At 36.9% G+C, this 16,951-nt stretch overlaps 1 protein-coding gene across 1 annotated transcript in view; it reads left to right on the forward strand.

Annotated features, from left to right (window-relative positions):
- The first annotated feature begins 1,425 nt into the window (after nt 1–1,425).
- Nucleotides 1,426–16,951, forward strand: part of CCDC14 (coiled-coil domain containing 14) — a 142,772-nt gene continuing 127,246 nt past the window's right edge. The window contains exons 1-3 of the mRNA XM_053712123.1: nt 1,426–1,455; nt 10,637–10,692; nt 12,173–12,248. Coding sequence (XP_053568098.1) covers nt 1,426–1,455; nt 10,637–10,692; nt 12,173–12,248 — 162 coding nt within the window. The remainder of the gene's footprint in view (nt 1,456–10,636; nt 10,693–12,172; nt 12,249–16,951) is intronic.

The following is a 16,951-nucleotide window of genomic DNA, read 5'->3' on the forward strand; positions in this document are numbered from 1 at the left end:
CCATTTTTTTTTCTTTCATGATTCAAACAAACAGAACATGTGATTTTAAACAATGTTCTAATTTACTTCTATCAATTTTTCTTCATTCGACTGCATATCTTTTGTTGAAATGCAGGGATGTAAGCTTAGGAGCAGGCACATTCCTGGAGCACTATATGGCAGCAGATTTGTAAGAAAGTTATGTTTGCAAGGGCATTAAATGGCAGCACTATTGGCTACCATGTAACAAAGCAAATTTGATAATAAAAGTAAATTGAATTTTTTTTTTTATAATATATATAAGTATGTTCTGTCTGAATCACAAAATAATTTTTTTGGGGTTTCATATCCCTTTTTAATCATGCAATTTTTGTTTATTTTTATGAGCCTTAAAGGGACATGAAATCAAAAAATTTTCTTTCATGATATAGATAGGGAATACAATTTCAAACAACTTTCCAATTTACTTCTATTATTTAATTTGCTTCTTTCTCTTGTTATCCTTTGCTGAAATGTTTATCTAGGAAAGTTCATGTGCAACAGAGAAAAATCATATTAAAATCATATTCTCTATCTGAATCATGAAATATTTTTTGGGGGTTTCATGTCCCTTTAAACACACTTTAATAATCTTAAATTACTAGTTTTGTAGACCCATATAACGTTCCAAATAGGAAAGGCACAGTCTAACTATTATTTCAATTGCCGGTTCCACATAAAGTCTCTCTCTCTTTCTATATATATATATATATCTCCAAATACTATATATACACACTACAGAAAAAAGGGCACTCCCACTCAATAAACAGCTACCAAACTACAGGGTGCAGGCACCGTTAATTATATAATTAGTTGCAAATTAGTATCAAGTACTGCAGAAAAGAACATATTGATAGTGTTTAGCATTGCAGCCAATCATCGTCTCATCCCAATATGCTTTTTAGTATGTCCCAAATATTATTTGTTTGATCACACGCCTACCATACTTTACTGACTTGTATGTCTTCGCAATAACTGTTACAATTACAAATGTCCAATTACAGTATTAGTTTTGCGAACCACAAAAAGAGAGTTGGGCAGCGAACTTGCTGCCTTTCAGTGACCTTCCGTCGGCAAGTTTACCTGACTAATATAATATTTGTATACGGTTTATAAGCGTAACTCGCAGTAAACCCAACAGCTACCCACTCAATTTTTCAGAGACAAATCCTTGTGTTAGCCGTATCTATAGCAACAGCATCCTTGGCCTTCCCACAGACAGCTGTATATGTGAAAACACACATGAAGAGTAATTAGGAGTTAGTACGTCACGTTGCTCGCTGTCACCGAGGACCTATGATTTTCTCCCGCGTAGTCGCGCGCTGTCTAGAATTTCCTGTAGCAGTTGGTTTCCAGGGAAACACTTCCGGCTCCGGAAACAGGTGACAGAAAGGAAGAATTTTGAGTATGGCGAGAGCGGGAGTAAGACCTGGAAAGGTAAATTCATATAACAGCTAGGTAAAGCGCTGTATATAATGGGGTATAACTTGGGTAACTTTTAAAATACATAAACAAATGTTTTAAAAAGAAACAATGTAAATGATACAAGTAGCAGGAACCCCAAAAATACTTTCAAAATACTGGTGTTCCACACGTAATATGACGGTTAGAGCTTGGATATATGCGACTGGTGAAAGTAGGGAAATCACTGGTAATATATCCATTGCTGATGGAATTGTGAGAGCCACTGGTAGTGGTAATTGGTAGTTTACATGGTACTGGAAATAAATGTGTAATATGCAGAAAGGAGACACGATTAGAAACATATTAAACATTAACACTTGTAATTATTTCTTTATATATTGCCAGTGATGTGAGTTTCCTTTTTGCATATAATTACTAATTTACCTGTGCTTATATCACCAACAATTTCCTAATGTCTTGTGTTTGAACTACTAGAAATATTTCACAATGTTCTTGCCTGAGTTTACTTATGTGAGTACTGACAATATATGTATATCATAAGACCACTCCAAGGATCTTCTCTAGACACTGGTCATATCTAGAGAAGATCCATGGAGTGGTCTTATATCTTTACTGTGGAGGAAAAGGACATACATGGAAAGCACCAGAGGCACAAGGAGAGCTCTGAACATTTACACATGGGAGACTGGAGGAATTTGGCATTCTATACATATATTGTCAGTACTCAAATAAGTTGACTTATGAAAGGAATTTAATCGGGGAGAACATTGTAAAATCTTTCTAGTAGTTTAAACACAGGACATTAGAAAACAGGAGGATCAAGATGCTTTGTTTTTGTATTGAGGCAAACTAAATAATGTGCTGGCACTGGATCAGAGGTTATAGGAGGTGGGAATAGCCGGGGAGAGCATTCTGCTCAGGTAGGGTGGGAGCTTCCCAGAAAAGCTCTTAAACACAAGGCTGGAAAGATGGGCGGTATGCATATGATTGAAAACAGGTTAGCGGACGATCACCAATTCCTGAGTTTTTTTTTAGTTTGAGCAGTAGAATGTTGTGGTCTATAGTGTCAAAGGCCTTTGGAAAATCAAGGAAAATAGCTCCAGTTAGGTCTCCTTGTTCCATGCCAATTTGGATGTTGCAAACTTTTAGGAGGGCAGTTGTAGTGAAGTGATTCGGGCGAAAACCTGATTGATCAGGGGTCAGATAGTTAGATTGTTGGTAATACTCACATAGTTGGACACATTTTTCTAAGATTTTTGACAATACTGGGAGCAATGATATTGGGCGATAGTTAGAAACCAAGGTTATCTCACCACTTGTATGGATAGGCACTACTCTTGCAGTCTTCCAAAGTTTGGGTATGTATCCAGACACAAAGGATTCGTTAATTAGGGTTGTGACAGGTTTAGCAATTGCAGACGACTTAGCTTCAACAGCATTGCTGGGATTTGATCAGGTCCAGACTGGTTTTTCAGTTTTAGATTATGAAGGTGTTTCTTAATGACATTGATGGGTTCAGGTCTAAAATTTAACTTCTCTATATTGGAATATATATATGGAAACCATTAATTGCAACATAAAATGATACTAAAACAATTATTAAATAAGTTAGTCACCAAAGCCAACACTGGTTTTTAGCAAGTATTCATATGTCCCTTATATTAAAGGCACATAATACTCATATGCTAAATCACTTGAAACCGATGCAGTATAACTGTAAAAAGCTGACAGGAAAATATCACCTGAGCATCTCTATGTAAAAAAGGAAGATATTTTACCTCACAATTTCCTCAGCTCAGCAGAGTAAGTTCAGTGTAAAAAGTTAAACTTCAGCTGCAGGTAAAACATTTTTTATGAAGAAATAAACAGCAGCCAATCAGCATCAACAGTCCTGAGGTCATGAACTCTTTTACTGTGATCTCATGAGATTTGACTTAACTCTAATGAGATTTCATAGTACACTTCCTTAAACTGAATAGGGAAATAAGATGTGTGCACGAAGCTTGCTCCTTTGCCTGTCCTGGGACAGGCATACTTATGTGCTGCTTAGAAGTCCTTTAAAATGGGATGTGGTTACTGAGGAACTTTTGAGGTAAAAAATCTTTCTGGGTATCATGGCCCTTTAATCGTATAGATCCTGAGTGACACTTAATGCCAAAAATTAATAATGTCAGTCTCAATATTCAGCCCCAGAGGGACTCTTGTACGTAAATTAAATATCCAAAAGCCTCTCTTTTGTCAAGTAAGGCTTCTGTATCCCACCCTCTTGGGAGTCTCCTAATATTTTCAATAACAAATCATTTAACATAGCGTGGGGAGCCTTGTTGCTCATTAATAAAATGAGGCCAATGCTGAACAATGTATCATGTTTTCTATATCATTGAGGTGCTCACATATTCTTTCTAGAATTCCTCCATATTGATTGTGTCTGGCTACTGAGCTGTCTATTATTTATCAAGTCCTGTAGTAATCTATGCACTAAAAACACTCTAGAAATTTTATAAATATGTACAATAAACTTTAGGATCACTAGTAATAACTTAAAGGGAACACTGTACTTTACAATGGTACCCCTTTAAAGGGACATTAAATTGCTTGACACAACATCAACATAATGTTTTTCCTCCTGCATCTCCTTTCAGAGATGTTCTTTTAATGTATCATTATGTGTAACTGTTGAGGAAACATTTTCATATTGGATGCCACCATCTATAGACATACATAGCCTTACACTCTGTGACTGAAGTGGTGAACATTCACACTACAGTAATGCTTCTGGCTTTTTTACACATGTATTGTGAGCTTCAGATTAGCATGCACAATACAGAGCAGGAGGTTTACATTGTTGCAGTTTTTATTCAATGTTTAACGGTTAGATAACGTATATAAAAAGGCCACAATATAGAGCAATGCAGACATTGTAAAAATGTAAAGCTCCTGCTCTGTATTGTGCATGCTTACCCAAAGTGCACAATACAGCTGTCAAAAATCTGGAAGGATCACTGATCTGTAAATACTCAGTGCAAGAATGCCAAAGCTCCAAGATTGCAGCGCCTAGTATGAAGATTAGGGGGGATATTTATCAAAGGTCTGGTGTATTCAGCATTGCACCAGCAGCTCTTGTGAGCTGCTGGTGCAACGCCGCCCCCTGCAGATTCAGCAGGGAGGTGTCAATCAACCCGATCGTACTCGATCTGGTTGATTTTCGGAGATGTGTGTCCGCCTGCCTATACAACCCGAGGTATTGATCTAGGCCCATTTTGGTATATTTGATGCCACTATTTGGCCTCCAGATATAATCATATTGAAAAAACTACTGCAGTTATAAGAAAAGCTTCTCTTAAAACCCCTTTGTTCAGAAATAGCAGAAATGCATTTTTTTGCCAATTAGAAGGCCGCTAAGTGGTGCTGCGCAACACTCTTGAAATTCCTGGCAGTGAAGGAGTTAATCACCTTGAAGGGTTAATTTTTGCTGTAGTGCAGAGATTACCCTCCCAACTGACGCTTCCCACCCACTAATCCCTAACTAATCCCTCCCAAACAGCTCTCTTCCTTCCTTCACCCCCCACTGTTCACCACCATCTAGGCCTTTTTTTATTTTGTATGAAATTTTAAATACATTTATTTTATACATTAAGCTACTATGTGTCACTACGCTATACTTTTATACAAGTAGAGCTGTGGCAATCTATCTACACAGTACTCCTATACAACGGATACGACTGGGACTGTTCCAGTCTTACCGGACAACTAAGAGGACCCGGTTTGCACTACTAGCACTGTTTGGTGCTCTCCTAAATTTGTGTGGTTTTATGCTATTCCCTTTATATGTTTTAATTATGAAACGGGTAACACTATGAGGCGCCTTCTTCTACTTACTTCCTAGGATACCATTGATAAAAAGTCTGACATCCTATTAAGAGCTGCCTGAATTCCCGTTGACGTGTGAATTGTTTTCTTTTTTGGACTAACATGTGAACTTTGTTTTAGTACACATTGCATTTTAATATATATCTTGTTATCTTCACTTGGCGCTCCTACAATTGCCATTTGTGGGCATTTTGTTATATATACATATCTATCTTTAGACATGTATGTATCTCAGTGTTAAAGCCCTTTGCCTGTCCTTTTTTTTTCTTCTAACACCTGAGACCTCATATTTATGAGCCCTTTTTTGAGCAATATTTTGTTTTTAATCATTTTTATTAGATAGTGTTATGAGTGTAACTGTACTTTTAAATGTGCTTCGTGACACTTTTTTGTTTCACAAAACAGCTAACCAGATATGAGGGTGCGCTAACGTGACACACGTTAACTTCAATTGCTCTCAAGGGATCGCAATTACTTTTAACTTGTAATATGAGTGCTACACCCGCGATAAACCCCTTATTGTTTGTGCATAACTGTTAGCTCGCCGCTCGTAATCTGGCCCTTAGTTGATTGATCTAAGGCTGACTTATTATATACATAAAGGCCTTTTTTTAGGTACTGATAATTTTATTATTGGCGGTAGTTTTCATTGCGCACACCCATCTATTCAATTGCAAGAATAAACTTAAAGTTTATACATTTAATACAATACAGCTGATATAACTAGTCATTGGGAACACATTTAAAGGATATTAACCCCTTAATGACCACAGCACTTTTCCATTTTCTGTCCGTTTGGGACCAAGGCTATTTTTACTTTTTTGCAGTGTTTGTGTTTAGCTGTAATTTTCTTCTTACTCATTTACTGTACCCACACATATTATATATTTTTCTCGCCATTAAATAGACTTTCTAAAGATACCATTATTTTCATCATATCTTATTTACTATAAAAATGGAAAAAAAAACACACTTTTTCTAACTTTCACCCCTAAAATCTGTTACACATTTACAACCACCAAAAACACCCATGCTAAATAGTTTCTAAATTTTGTCCTGAGTTTAGAAATACCCAATGTTTACATGTTCTTTGCTTTTTTTTTTGCAAGTTATAGGGCAATAAATTCAAGTAGCACTTTGTTATTTCCAAACAACTTTTTTTCAAAATTAGTTCTAGTTACATTGGGACACTATCTTTCAGGAATCCCTGAATATCCCTTGACATGTGTATATATATATATATATTTTTTAAGACATCCCAAAGTATTGATCTAGGCCCATTTTGGTATATTTCATGCCAACATTTCACCGCCAAATGCGATCAAATATAAAATATTGTTCACTTTTTCACAAACTTTAGGTTTCTCACTGAAATTGTTTACAAACAGCTTGTGCAATTATGGCACAAATGGTTGTAAATGCTTCTCTGGGATCCCCTTTGTTTAGAAATAGCAGACATATATGGCTTTGGCGTTGCTTTTTGGTAATTAGAAGGCCGCTAAATGCCGCTGAGCATCACACATGTATTATGGCTAGCAGTGAAGGGGTTAATTAGGTAGCTTGTAGGGAGCTTGCAGGGTTAATTTTAGCTTTAGTCTAGAGATCAGCCTCCCACCTGACACATCACACCCCCTGATCCCTCCCAAACAGCTCTCTTCCCTCCCCCACCCCACAATTGTCCCTGCCATCTTAAGTACTGGCAGAAAGTCTGCCAGTACTAAAATAAAAGCAATATTTTTATTTTTTTAAATTAAGAATATTTACATATGCTGCTGTGTAGGATCCCCCTTAGCCCCAAACCTCCCTGCCCCCCCCCCAACAGCTCTCTAGCCCTCCCCCTCCATCTTATTGGGAGCCATCTTGGGTACTGGCAGCTGTCAGCCAGTACCCAGTTTACAATAAAATATATTTTTTTGTATTTTTTTTTTTCTGTATTGTATATTCCCCCCCCCCCCCAAACACCAACCCCCTCCCAGATCCCTTAGATCATTTTTATTTTTAATTTATATCCCCCTCTGTCCCACTCTTCCTTTAACGTTTTTCTGTAGTGTATCCGTTCCCGCACGCGCCCGCCCCCCACACACGCAAGTTCATGCGCGCCCCTTACTACCCCACCCACGATCCCGCCCCCATCTGCTTCACAGAAGCGGTTTGGCTCCCACCCACCAACTATTGCGGCCATCGATGGCCGATGCAGAGAGAGCCACTGAGTGGCTCTCTCTGCATCGGACTGCTAAAAAGGTTATTGCAGGAGGCCTAGATATCGAGGCATCACTGCAATAACCGGAAAGCGTATGGAAGCTATCCCGCTTTCCCAGACCGACGACGTGCAGGGTACGTCCTCGGTCGTTAAGGGTATTTTTTTGGAGGACGTACCCTGCACGTTGTCGGTCATTAAGGGGTTAAAGGGACATAAAACCCAAATGTTTTATTTCATGATTCAGATCGAGAATACAATCTTAAATAGCATTTCAATTTATTTCTATTATCTAATTTGCTTCAATCTTTAGATATCCTTTGTTGAAGAAATAGCAATGCACATTGGTGAGCCAGTCACACAAGGCATCTATGTGCAGTCTCCAATCAGCAGCTAGATAGCCTTTTTAGATATGCTTTTCAACAAATGGTATCAAGAGAATAAATCAAATGAGTTAAGCAAAGTTATTTGGAAAGTTACTGAAAATTGCATGCTCTTTCTAAATTATGAAAACAAAATTGGGGTTCATGTCCCATTAAGCACCACTTGCTTTTAAAGATAATCAGTGGCATTTCCCTTTAATGTATACGCAGATAGAAATTCCATATCACTTTTTATGTATTCCTATGAGAAAGTATGAGAGTATGACTATATTCTAGGACAGGAATTTCTTTACAAATCAAGAACCCATGACTTCTAGATTTTTATATGTGACTTTTTTTTTTTACTATTCTACATATATCAATATGCTAAACTCATGTCTGACTTACCATTGTTGTGCCTGGCTCAATTTACTATAGGAGACAATAGGAAGTGCCAATAGTTTCTTAATATACACAAAAGACACCAGGAGAGCTCTGGTATTCTACTACATAAGAAGCTCTGGTATTCTACTACATAAGGAGCTCTGGTATTCTACTACATAAGGAGCTCTGGTATTCTACTACATAAGAAGCTCTGGTATTCTACTACATAAGGAGCTCTGGTATTCTACTACATAAGAAGCTCTGGTATTCTACTACATAAGAAGCTCTGGTATTCTACTACATAAGAAGCTCTGGTATTCTACTACATAAGAAGCTCTGGTATTCTACTACATAAGAAGCTCTGGTATTCTACTACATAAGAAGCTCTGGTATTCTACTACATAAGAAGCTCTGGTATTCTACTACATAAGAAGCTCTGGTATTCTACTACATAAGAAGCTCTGGTATTCTACTACATAAGAAGCTCTGGTATTCTACTACATAAGAAGCTCTGGTATTCTACTACATAAGAAGCTCTGGTATTCTACTACATAAGAAGCTCTGGTATTCTACTACATAAGAAGCTCTGGTATTCTACTACATAAGAAGCTCTGGTATTCTACTACATAAGAAGCTCTGGTATTCTACTACATAAGAAGCTCTGGTATTCTACTACATAAGAAGCTCTGGTATTCTACTTCATAAGAAGCTCTGGTATTCTACTACATAAGAAGCTCTGGTATTCTACTACATAAGAAGCTCTGGTATTCTACATAAGAAGCTCTGGTATTCTACTACATAAGAAGCTCTGGTATTCTACATAAGAAGACACATGATGCTTACTTGCAGTCTATATACAGGAGACACTAGAAAAGAGGTAGTAATATCTTATAGGGTCACAATATAGAAAATAATTACATACTCTCATTCGTTTGAACATGACATTTTATCACTATTGACCCTTTAATTCGATGTGTTTAACACTAGTTAAAAACATAAATAAAGTATCCATTGGGAGCTGCAGAGAACTGCGTTTGGAGTGGAAGCTGCCACTGACCCAATTGGCGGGTTAATTGCACATCTGAGTTGTGCGATAAGCACTGCTGATTGGGTCAGCGGCAGTTTCCACTAGGCAATCAACAGTTCTTTGTGGCTTCAAAGCGGTACTTTAAATGAGTATTTAATCAATTTGCAAGGGTTAAAGGGACATAAAACACAACATTTTTCTTTCAGGATTCAGATAGTGCATGCAATTTTAAATAACTTTCTAATTTATTTACTTCTATTATCAAATTTTCTTTGTTCTCTTGCTATATTTTGTTGAAAAGCAAGGGTATAAGCTCAGGAGTGTGCACGTCTGGAGCACTAAATGGCAGCAGTTTTGCAAGAATGTTATCCATTTGCAAGAGCACTAGATTGGAGCACTGTATGGCAGGAAATAGTGCTGCAGACACCCACCTAGGTATCGCTTTATGAATAGCTTGGGAGCAAAGCAAATTTGATGAGAGAAGTAAATTGGAAAAAAAAATGTTTAAATTGTATGCTCTGTCTGAATCACAAAATAAAATGTATGGGGTTCATATCCCTTTAAACACACAGAATGGCAGGGCCTATAGTTTCATGCTATAATGAATGAGAGCATGTATTGTTTCACTATAATGGCCCTTTAATATACTTATAGGTGACGCCAGGAGAGCTCTGGTAGCCTGTGCATAACAGACAAAAGATTTTTTTATATATACACAGGAGACACTGGGAGTTTCTAGAGATGCCTAGAGTAGAATGCAGCTGTCGAACATAGTTACATTGATTTAAAGGGACAGTCAAGTATAAATTAAACTTTCATTAGTCAGATAGGACTTTTAATTTTAATCAACTTTCCAATTTACTTTTATCATCAAATTTGCTTTTTTCTCTTGGTATTCTTAGTTTAAACTAAACATAGGTAGGCTCATATGCTAATTTCTAAGCCTTTGAGAGCTGCCTCTTATCGCATGCTTTTTAAATCTCTTTTCAACACAAAGAGACAGAAAGTACACGTGGGCCATATAGATAACACTGTGTTCAGGCACAGGGGGGTATTTAAGATCTAGCACAACACAATGCTAAATTTAAGACAATAGATAATAAACAGTCACAGTCATGTGATCAGGAGGCTGGAAGAAGGTTCCTAGATACAAGGTGATCACAGAGGTAAAAAGTATATTAATATAACTGTGTTGGTTATGCAAAACTAGGGAATGGGTAATAAAGGGATTATCTATCTTTTACAACAATAACAATTCTATGGTAGACTATCCCTTTAAGTAGAGGGTAATAATAATTGCATATTCTCTTCTGTTCATTTATTTAATTAAGAACGAATCTGTTGCTTTTGCAGGTTCTGTCTTCTGGTCGACTGACTGGTCCTGTCAGATTAACAAATAATAAAAAAAGGTGCGTAATTATATTTATATATTGTATGTTCAGTTTGACTTTTTTTATATAAAATGTAATACTTTTAAAGGAGCACTAAACATTTATATGTAATATATACAGTGTTATGCACAGCACAGGATCTGCATGTGAAATAATTATTTTGACAGCAATAAAAAACGGTAGATTTACAACCCTTAATAAGCAATTTTAGTGTGTTTACCAAAACCCTCTCGCTGTGGAAAATCGGAGACTAAATGAGAATGAACCTGTTCACTGACTGAATCAGATACATGATACGCAGTGATTGTTTAAACACTGGGTTGAACTCTGAAGTAAAATCATTTGATGCAATCCTGCATTACCTATGACCCTTTTAAAAAAAAACAGATATTTTTTAAAAATGTGTTTTTAGTTTTAAATTTACAATAGTAATGCAGCTTCCAATCGGACTCCTGTTTCACACCCTTTTTATAGGAAACATGCAATTTTAAAAGCATTGCTTTTAACTAAATGCCAGTATTCCTTTGAGTTTGGCATAAGCACAATTTGTGGAGGTAAATTACAGGATTATGCAAAATTTTCTGCATTACATTTTTTTTGCTATGCTTAATTAAATATTTTTTATGGAACAATCTATTTTTAAGTTTAAACTGTTTATCATCTATAATATAAATATTTTTTGATGTTGGAGATTTTTTGTGTAAACAAAGTCCTAATTTTGCAGCGCTATACAAATGAATTATAATTAATACATCTTGTTAAAATCTAAAAGTTGAAAGTTAATATTTTATGGTTCATCCTGAGCTTGACATCTTTAAGAGATTTTACTTACTTGCATCATCAGTTTTTATTACTTGAGTTTAGTATCATTTCTTGAACGCTCAGGAGCATCATAGCACTACTGGAAGCTAGCCGGTGCTTGGTGGCTATGCACTTATGCCTCTTGTGGTTGACTTACCAGATGTGTTCATCTAGCTCACAGTATTGCATTGCTGCTTTGCAGGGTTTAAACACATAGGGGTTGATTACAACAAAAAACTAGGGATGTGTATTCTGATCCTTCTTGAGGAAGAAGGCAGCCACAAGTGGGATTCAGCTCTTTCCGGAAACTCATTTAATCTTGTGTAAGTTTATCACACTAGGATCTGGATTTGCGTCTCTGGAAACCACTGAATCCCAGTCCGCCGCCTTCCGCATTCAGATGCTCACAAAGGATCCAAACACACACCCAGAGAAAAAAGCGATAAAAAAAATCTAATGATTTTCAACTGAAAAAAACACCAATAAAGTCTATTGGGATTTCTGTTAATAAAACATTTGATATGATTGTTATCTACCCCATAGTTATGTGCAACAATAGTGCAATAATACACTGCTCAAACACATTTATAGCATTTTCCTTTTGCACTTTTATGCCCATTTAAACATACTACATTGCTGTTTAATTGCGATAGAGAATGCATTATACACTATTACTTTAAATCACTTTGTCTTTTAGGACTGCTGTAAGGAAAATTTCTTCTTCTTCTGTGGATTCAGGTTATTCCTTATATTCCACAGACTCTGAAGACCAGGTAAAAATCCATCTTTTAAACTATCTTTTATTATACTTCACTAAAAGGGAAATACTCAATCCTGTAAGTAATGACATCTTTACATATGTTGTTATCCCAGAGGCAGAACTTGGGGGGGGGGGGGATATTTCTACGCATAATTTTTAAAAATCTTTTAAGATTTAAATTAGGCAGTTACACTAAGGGCTCTACGTTTATCAATCTACGGTGGACAGTGTCTCAAGTTTACTAAGTTATTCATTCAATTTTGATTGACTTTTCAGCTGTACGCATTGCCTTGATAACAATTTAAATAGTTTTATTTCACTAAAAAAATAACATTATAGGTTTCACTATCATTTTTACTGCATGCCTCTCCCTCCTCATACTTAGGTCCTTGTGCAGATCTGTTCCACTCCAAACAATCTTCTATTTATTGAGCTTCTTGAAACTTAGTAAAGGTTTGATTCTGTGTACATAAAATTGTAGGGTATCTATAGCAGTAAAGTTCAAATTAAACTTTCATGATTCAGATAGAAAATTCAATTTTAAACAACTTTCCAGTGTAATTCTATTATTTTATTTGCTCTGTGCTTTTGGTACCCTTTATTGAAAAGCATACCTAGGTAGGCTCAGGAGCAGCCATGTAAACTGTCGGCTAGCTGCTAATTCAAGACGCTGCAACAATCCTCGAATTTCCAAAAGACCAGCAGAACTTAGTGGATAAAAAGACATTTATTCCATTTAGTGGGTCACCATTACAAGCAACGTTTCAGATCACATATCCTTAACCCCTTAACGACCAAGGACGTACGCCATACGTCCTCAAAAAAAATACACTTAACGCCTGAGGACGTATGGCGTACGTCCTCGGTCTGGAAAGCAGCTGGAAGCGATCGTGCTCGCTTCCAGCTGCTTTCCGGTTATTGCAGTGATGCCTCAACATTGGCCATCCGATGCAGAGAGAGCCACTCTGTGGCCCTCTCTGCACCGGACATCGATGGCCGGTTTCGTTGGTGGGTGGGAGCCAGTCTGGGAGGCGGGTGGGCGGCCATCGATGGGCCGTATGATGTGGAGGGGGGCGGGATAGTGGGCGGGAACGCCGGGGGCGCGCACGGGTAGGGAGCGGGTGGGAACCGCTACACTACAGAAAAATTATGTGAAAAAAGTGGCAGTGAGGGCCAAAAATATCTAAGTATATTGATCTAAGAGATCTGGGAGGGGGTGGGGGGTTGGTCTTTTGGGGGGGGCAAGCTACACTACAGAAAAATATTTAAAAAAATAATAAAAACAAATGTTTTACTATAAACTGGGTACTGGCAGACAGCTGCCAGTACCAAAGATGGCTACTAATAAGTTAGAGGGGGATGGTTAAAGAGCTGTTTGGGGGGTATCAGGGAGGTTGGGGGCTAAGGGGGGATCCTCCAGAGCAGCATATGTAAATATGCCTTTTTTAAAAAAATTTGTTATCAAGGATAGCTTTTTTTTTTTTAGTACTGGCAGACTTTCTGCCAGTACTTAACATGGCGGGGACAATTGTGGGGTGGGGGAGGGAAGAGAGCTGTTTGGGAGGGATCAGGGGGTGTAATGTGTCAGGTGGGAGGCTGATCTCTACTCTAAAGCTAAAATTAACCCTGCAAGCTCCCTACATGCTACCTAATTAACCCCTTCACTGCTAGCCATAATACACGTGTGATGCGCAGCGGCATTTAGCGGCCTTCTAATTACCAAAAAGCAACGCCAAAGCCATGTATGTCTGCTATTTCTCAACAAAGGGGATCCCAGAGAAGCATTTACAACCATTTGTGCCATAATTGCACAAGCTGTTTGTAAATAATTTTAGTGAGAAACCTAAAATTGTGAAAAATGTAACTTTTTTTTTTTTATTTAATCGCATTTGGCGGTGAAATGGTGGCATGAAATATACCAAAATTGGCCTAGATCAATACTTAGGGTTGTCTACTACACTACAATAAAGCTAAAATTAACCCTACAAGCTCCCTACATGCTCCCTAATTAACCCCTTCATTGCTGGGCATAATACACGTGTGGTGCGCAGTGGCATTTAGCGGCCTTCTAATTACCAAAAAGCAACACCAAATCCATATATGTCTGCTATTTATGAAAAAAGGGGATCCCAGAGAAGCATTTACAACCATTTGTGCCATAATTGCTCAAGCTGTAAATAAATTCAGTGAGAAACCTAAAGTTTGTAACAAAATGTGTGAAAAAGTGAACAATTTTTTTTATTTGATTGCATTTGGTGGTGAAATGGTGGCATGAAATATACCAAAATGGGCCTAGATCAATACTTTGGGGTGTCTTCTAAAAAAAAATATATACATGTCAAGGAATATTCAGGGATTCCTGAAAGATATTAGTGTTCCAATGTAACTAGCGCTAAGTTTGAAAAAAAGTGGTTTGGAAATAGCAAAGTGCTACTTGTATGTATTGCCCTATAACTTGCAAAGAACATGTAAACATTGGGTATTTCTAAACTCAGGGCAAATTTTGGAAACTATTTAGCATGGGTGTTTTTTGGTGGTTGTAGATGTGTAACAGATTTTGGGGGTCAAAGTTAGAAAAAGTGTGTTTTTTTTCCTCATATTTTATATATTTTTTTATAGTAAATTATAAGATATGATGAAAATAATGGTATCTTTAGAAAGTCCATTTAATGGCGAGAACAACGGTATATAATATGTGTGGGTACAGTAAATGAGTAAGAGTAAAATTACAGCTAAACACAAACACTGCAGAAATGTAAAAATAGCCTTGGTCCCAAACGGTCAGAAAATGGAAAAGTGCTGTGGTCATTAAGGGGTTAATCATGCTTAATCAGCAACAGGTAATGCCCTCATTTATAACCCTGGGCTCATGCAGTCAACCAATCACAGGTAAATTGCATATACCCCCATAGTGTACAAATACTATACAGGTGGCCCTCGTTTTACAACGGTTCAATTTGCACCGTTTCAGAATAACAACCTTTTTTTCATTCATGTGACTGCTATTGAAAAGCAGAGCATTGATTAAAATAGCCAGTAGGTGGAGCTGTCCGCTTGTGTTGCAGCAAAGATATGCAAGCCAAGCAAGCTGAAATTAATCTGTTTAACCAGACCTGAGCTATCGAGCATCTTGCAAAGGAAAAAGATCTTCCTGTCTATAAATCAGTCCAGATTGGAATGCATAGAAAGAACTGTTTGCAGAAAAATGCAAGTAAAGTCTGTGTTGTGTTATTATGTTATTAGGTTTATAATGCTGTTTAGCAAATGTTTTTGTTAATTTAACTTAGTTTAATTATATATTCTGTGTTGTGTCATTATTTTATTAGGTTTATAATGATGTTTAGCATTTAAAGTCTTCATTTCAACTCCCATTGACTTACATCATTAACTTTGTTTCAATTTACAACGGTTTTGATTTACAACCATTCCTTCTGGAACCTAACCCCGGCGTAAACTGAGGGCTACCTGGGTATTACACACTATATATACGGTATATATCTTTTGTCACTGACTCTCACAGTGTGCTCAGCTAGCTCCCACTAGTGCATTGCCGCTCCTTTAACTAAGGATACCAAAGAGAATGAAGACAATTTGATAATAGAAGTAAATCTGAAATTTGTTTGAAATTGTATAAATCATAAATGAACCAGTTTGGATTTATGTCCCTTTAAGGTCTATTTCTCAACTCTGTATGTTTATTTTATAACATTTTTGCTGTGAAGATGCATGTTATTTCTACAGACACATTCACAGAGAACTATAAAACCAAGGATATGTGATATTCTATTCTAGATAGAAAAATGCCCAAAATAATCTTACAGAAATCTCTGGGAGAGCATGACATTGTGAATGTATTCATAAAAATGACAGCCATGAATATATAGGTTTATGCTACATAAAATGTATCCTTATTTCAGGATGAATAACCATTGGATTATAATGTATCTTTAATAAAGCAAGTAGGCCTTGCAAATTTATAGTAGGTCTCTCTTCTCTGCTGCCAACTGTAGATGCATACAACACGGCCTCCTAGTTATATTGTAATTATTTCTGTTAAAATTGATATGAATGTCCTAATGAAAAGCAAGGTTTGTTTTGTTAATTGTTATGAGGATCCATAAAAGTTGGCATTGTCAAACACCTTACTCTTTGTGTTATGCAGAAAACTTCTTAAAAAGGACTTTAAAATTGTAATGTAAAATTTTTAATTATATGCAGTCCCCTAAGTAGAACGTGCAGTGATCTGTAATGTCATTGCAGAAAATGCAGCATGACTGCAGAAAGTACAAAACAGTGCCAGTTAATATCAAAATTGTGCCTGTACTTTTCATTTCTACCTGTAGGTGTCTCTTCCATTGTAGCTCAATGTAAATATTTCCTGCGTTTCTGCAGGGTGACAGCACAAAGGGGAGGCAGAGAAGGTGAAAAAAGGGGAAGGACAAATTTCTTCTAAATCTAGGAGCCAACCAAAAAAACATTGGAGCCATTTTTTTTTCTTTCTTTAATGTGTGTGTGTGTTAACATCACAAAGTCTGAATCTTTCCCAAATAAGTTAACTGGATATGCACGGTGTTCTGAAATGGGGGTTGTGGACCCTTGCCAGGCCATCTATCTCACACATTTTAATTTGAAATATATTTTTTTTAAAAGACAGACCATTGTAAATGTAAAAATAAAAATCAGACCAGCCTTGAGACTGCTTTCTGCATTAAGTGT

Source organism: Bombina bombina, chromosome 1, assembly GCF_027579735.1.
Source record: "Bombina bombina isolate aBomBom1 chromosome 1, aBomBom1.pri, whole genome shotgun sequence".
Taxonomy (NCBI): domain Eukaryota; kingdom Metazoa; phylum Chordata; class Amphibia; order Anura; family Bombinatoridae; genus Bombina; species Bombina bombina.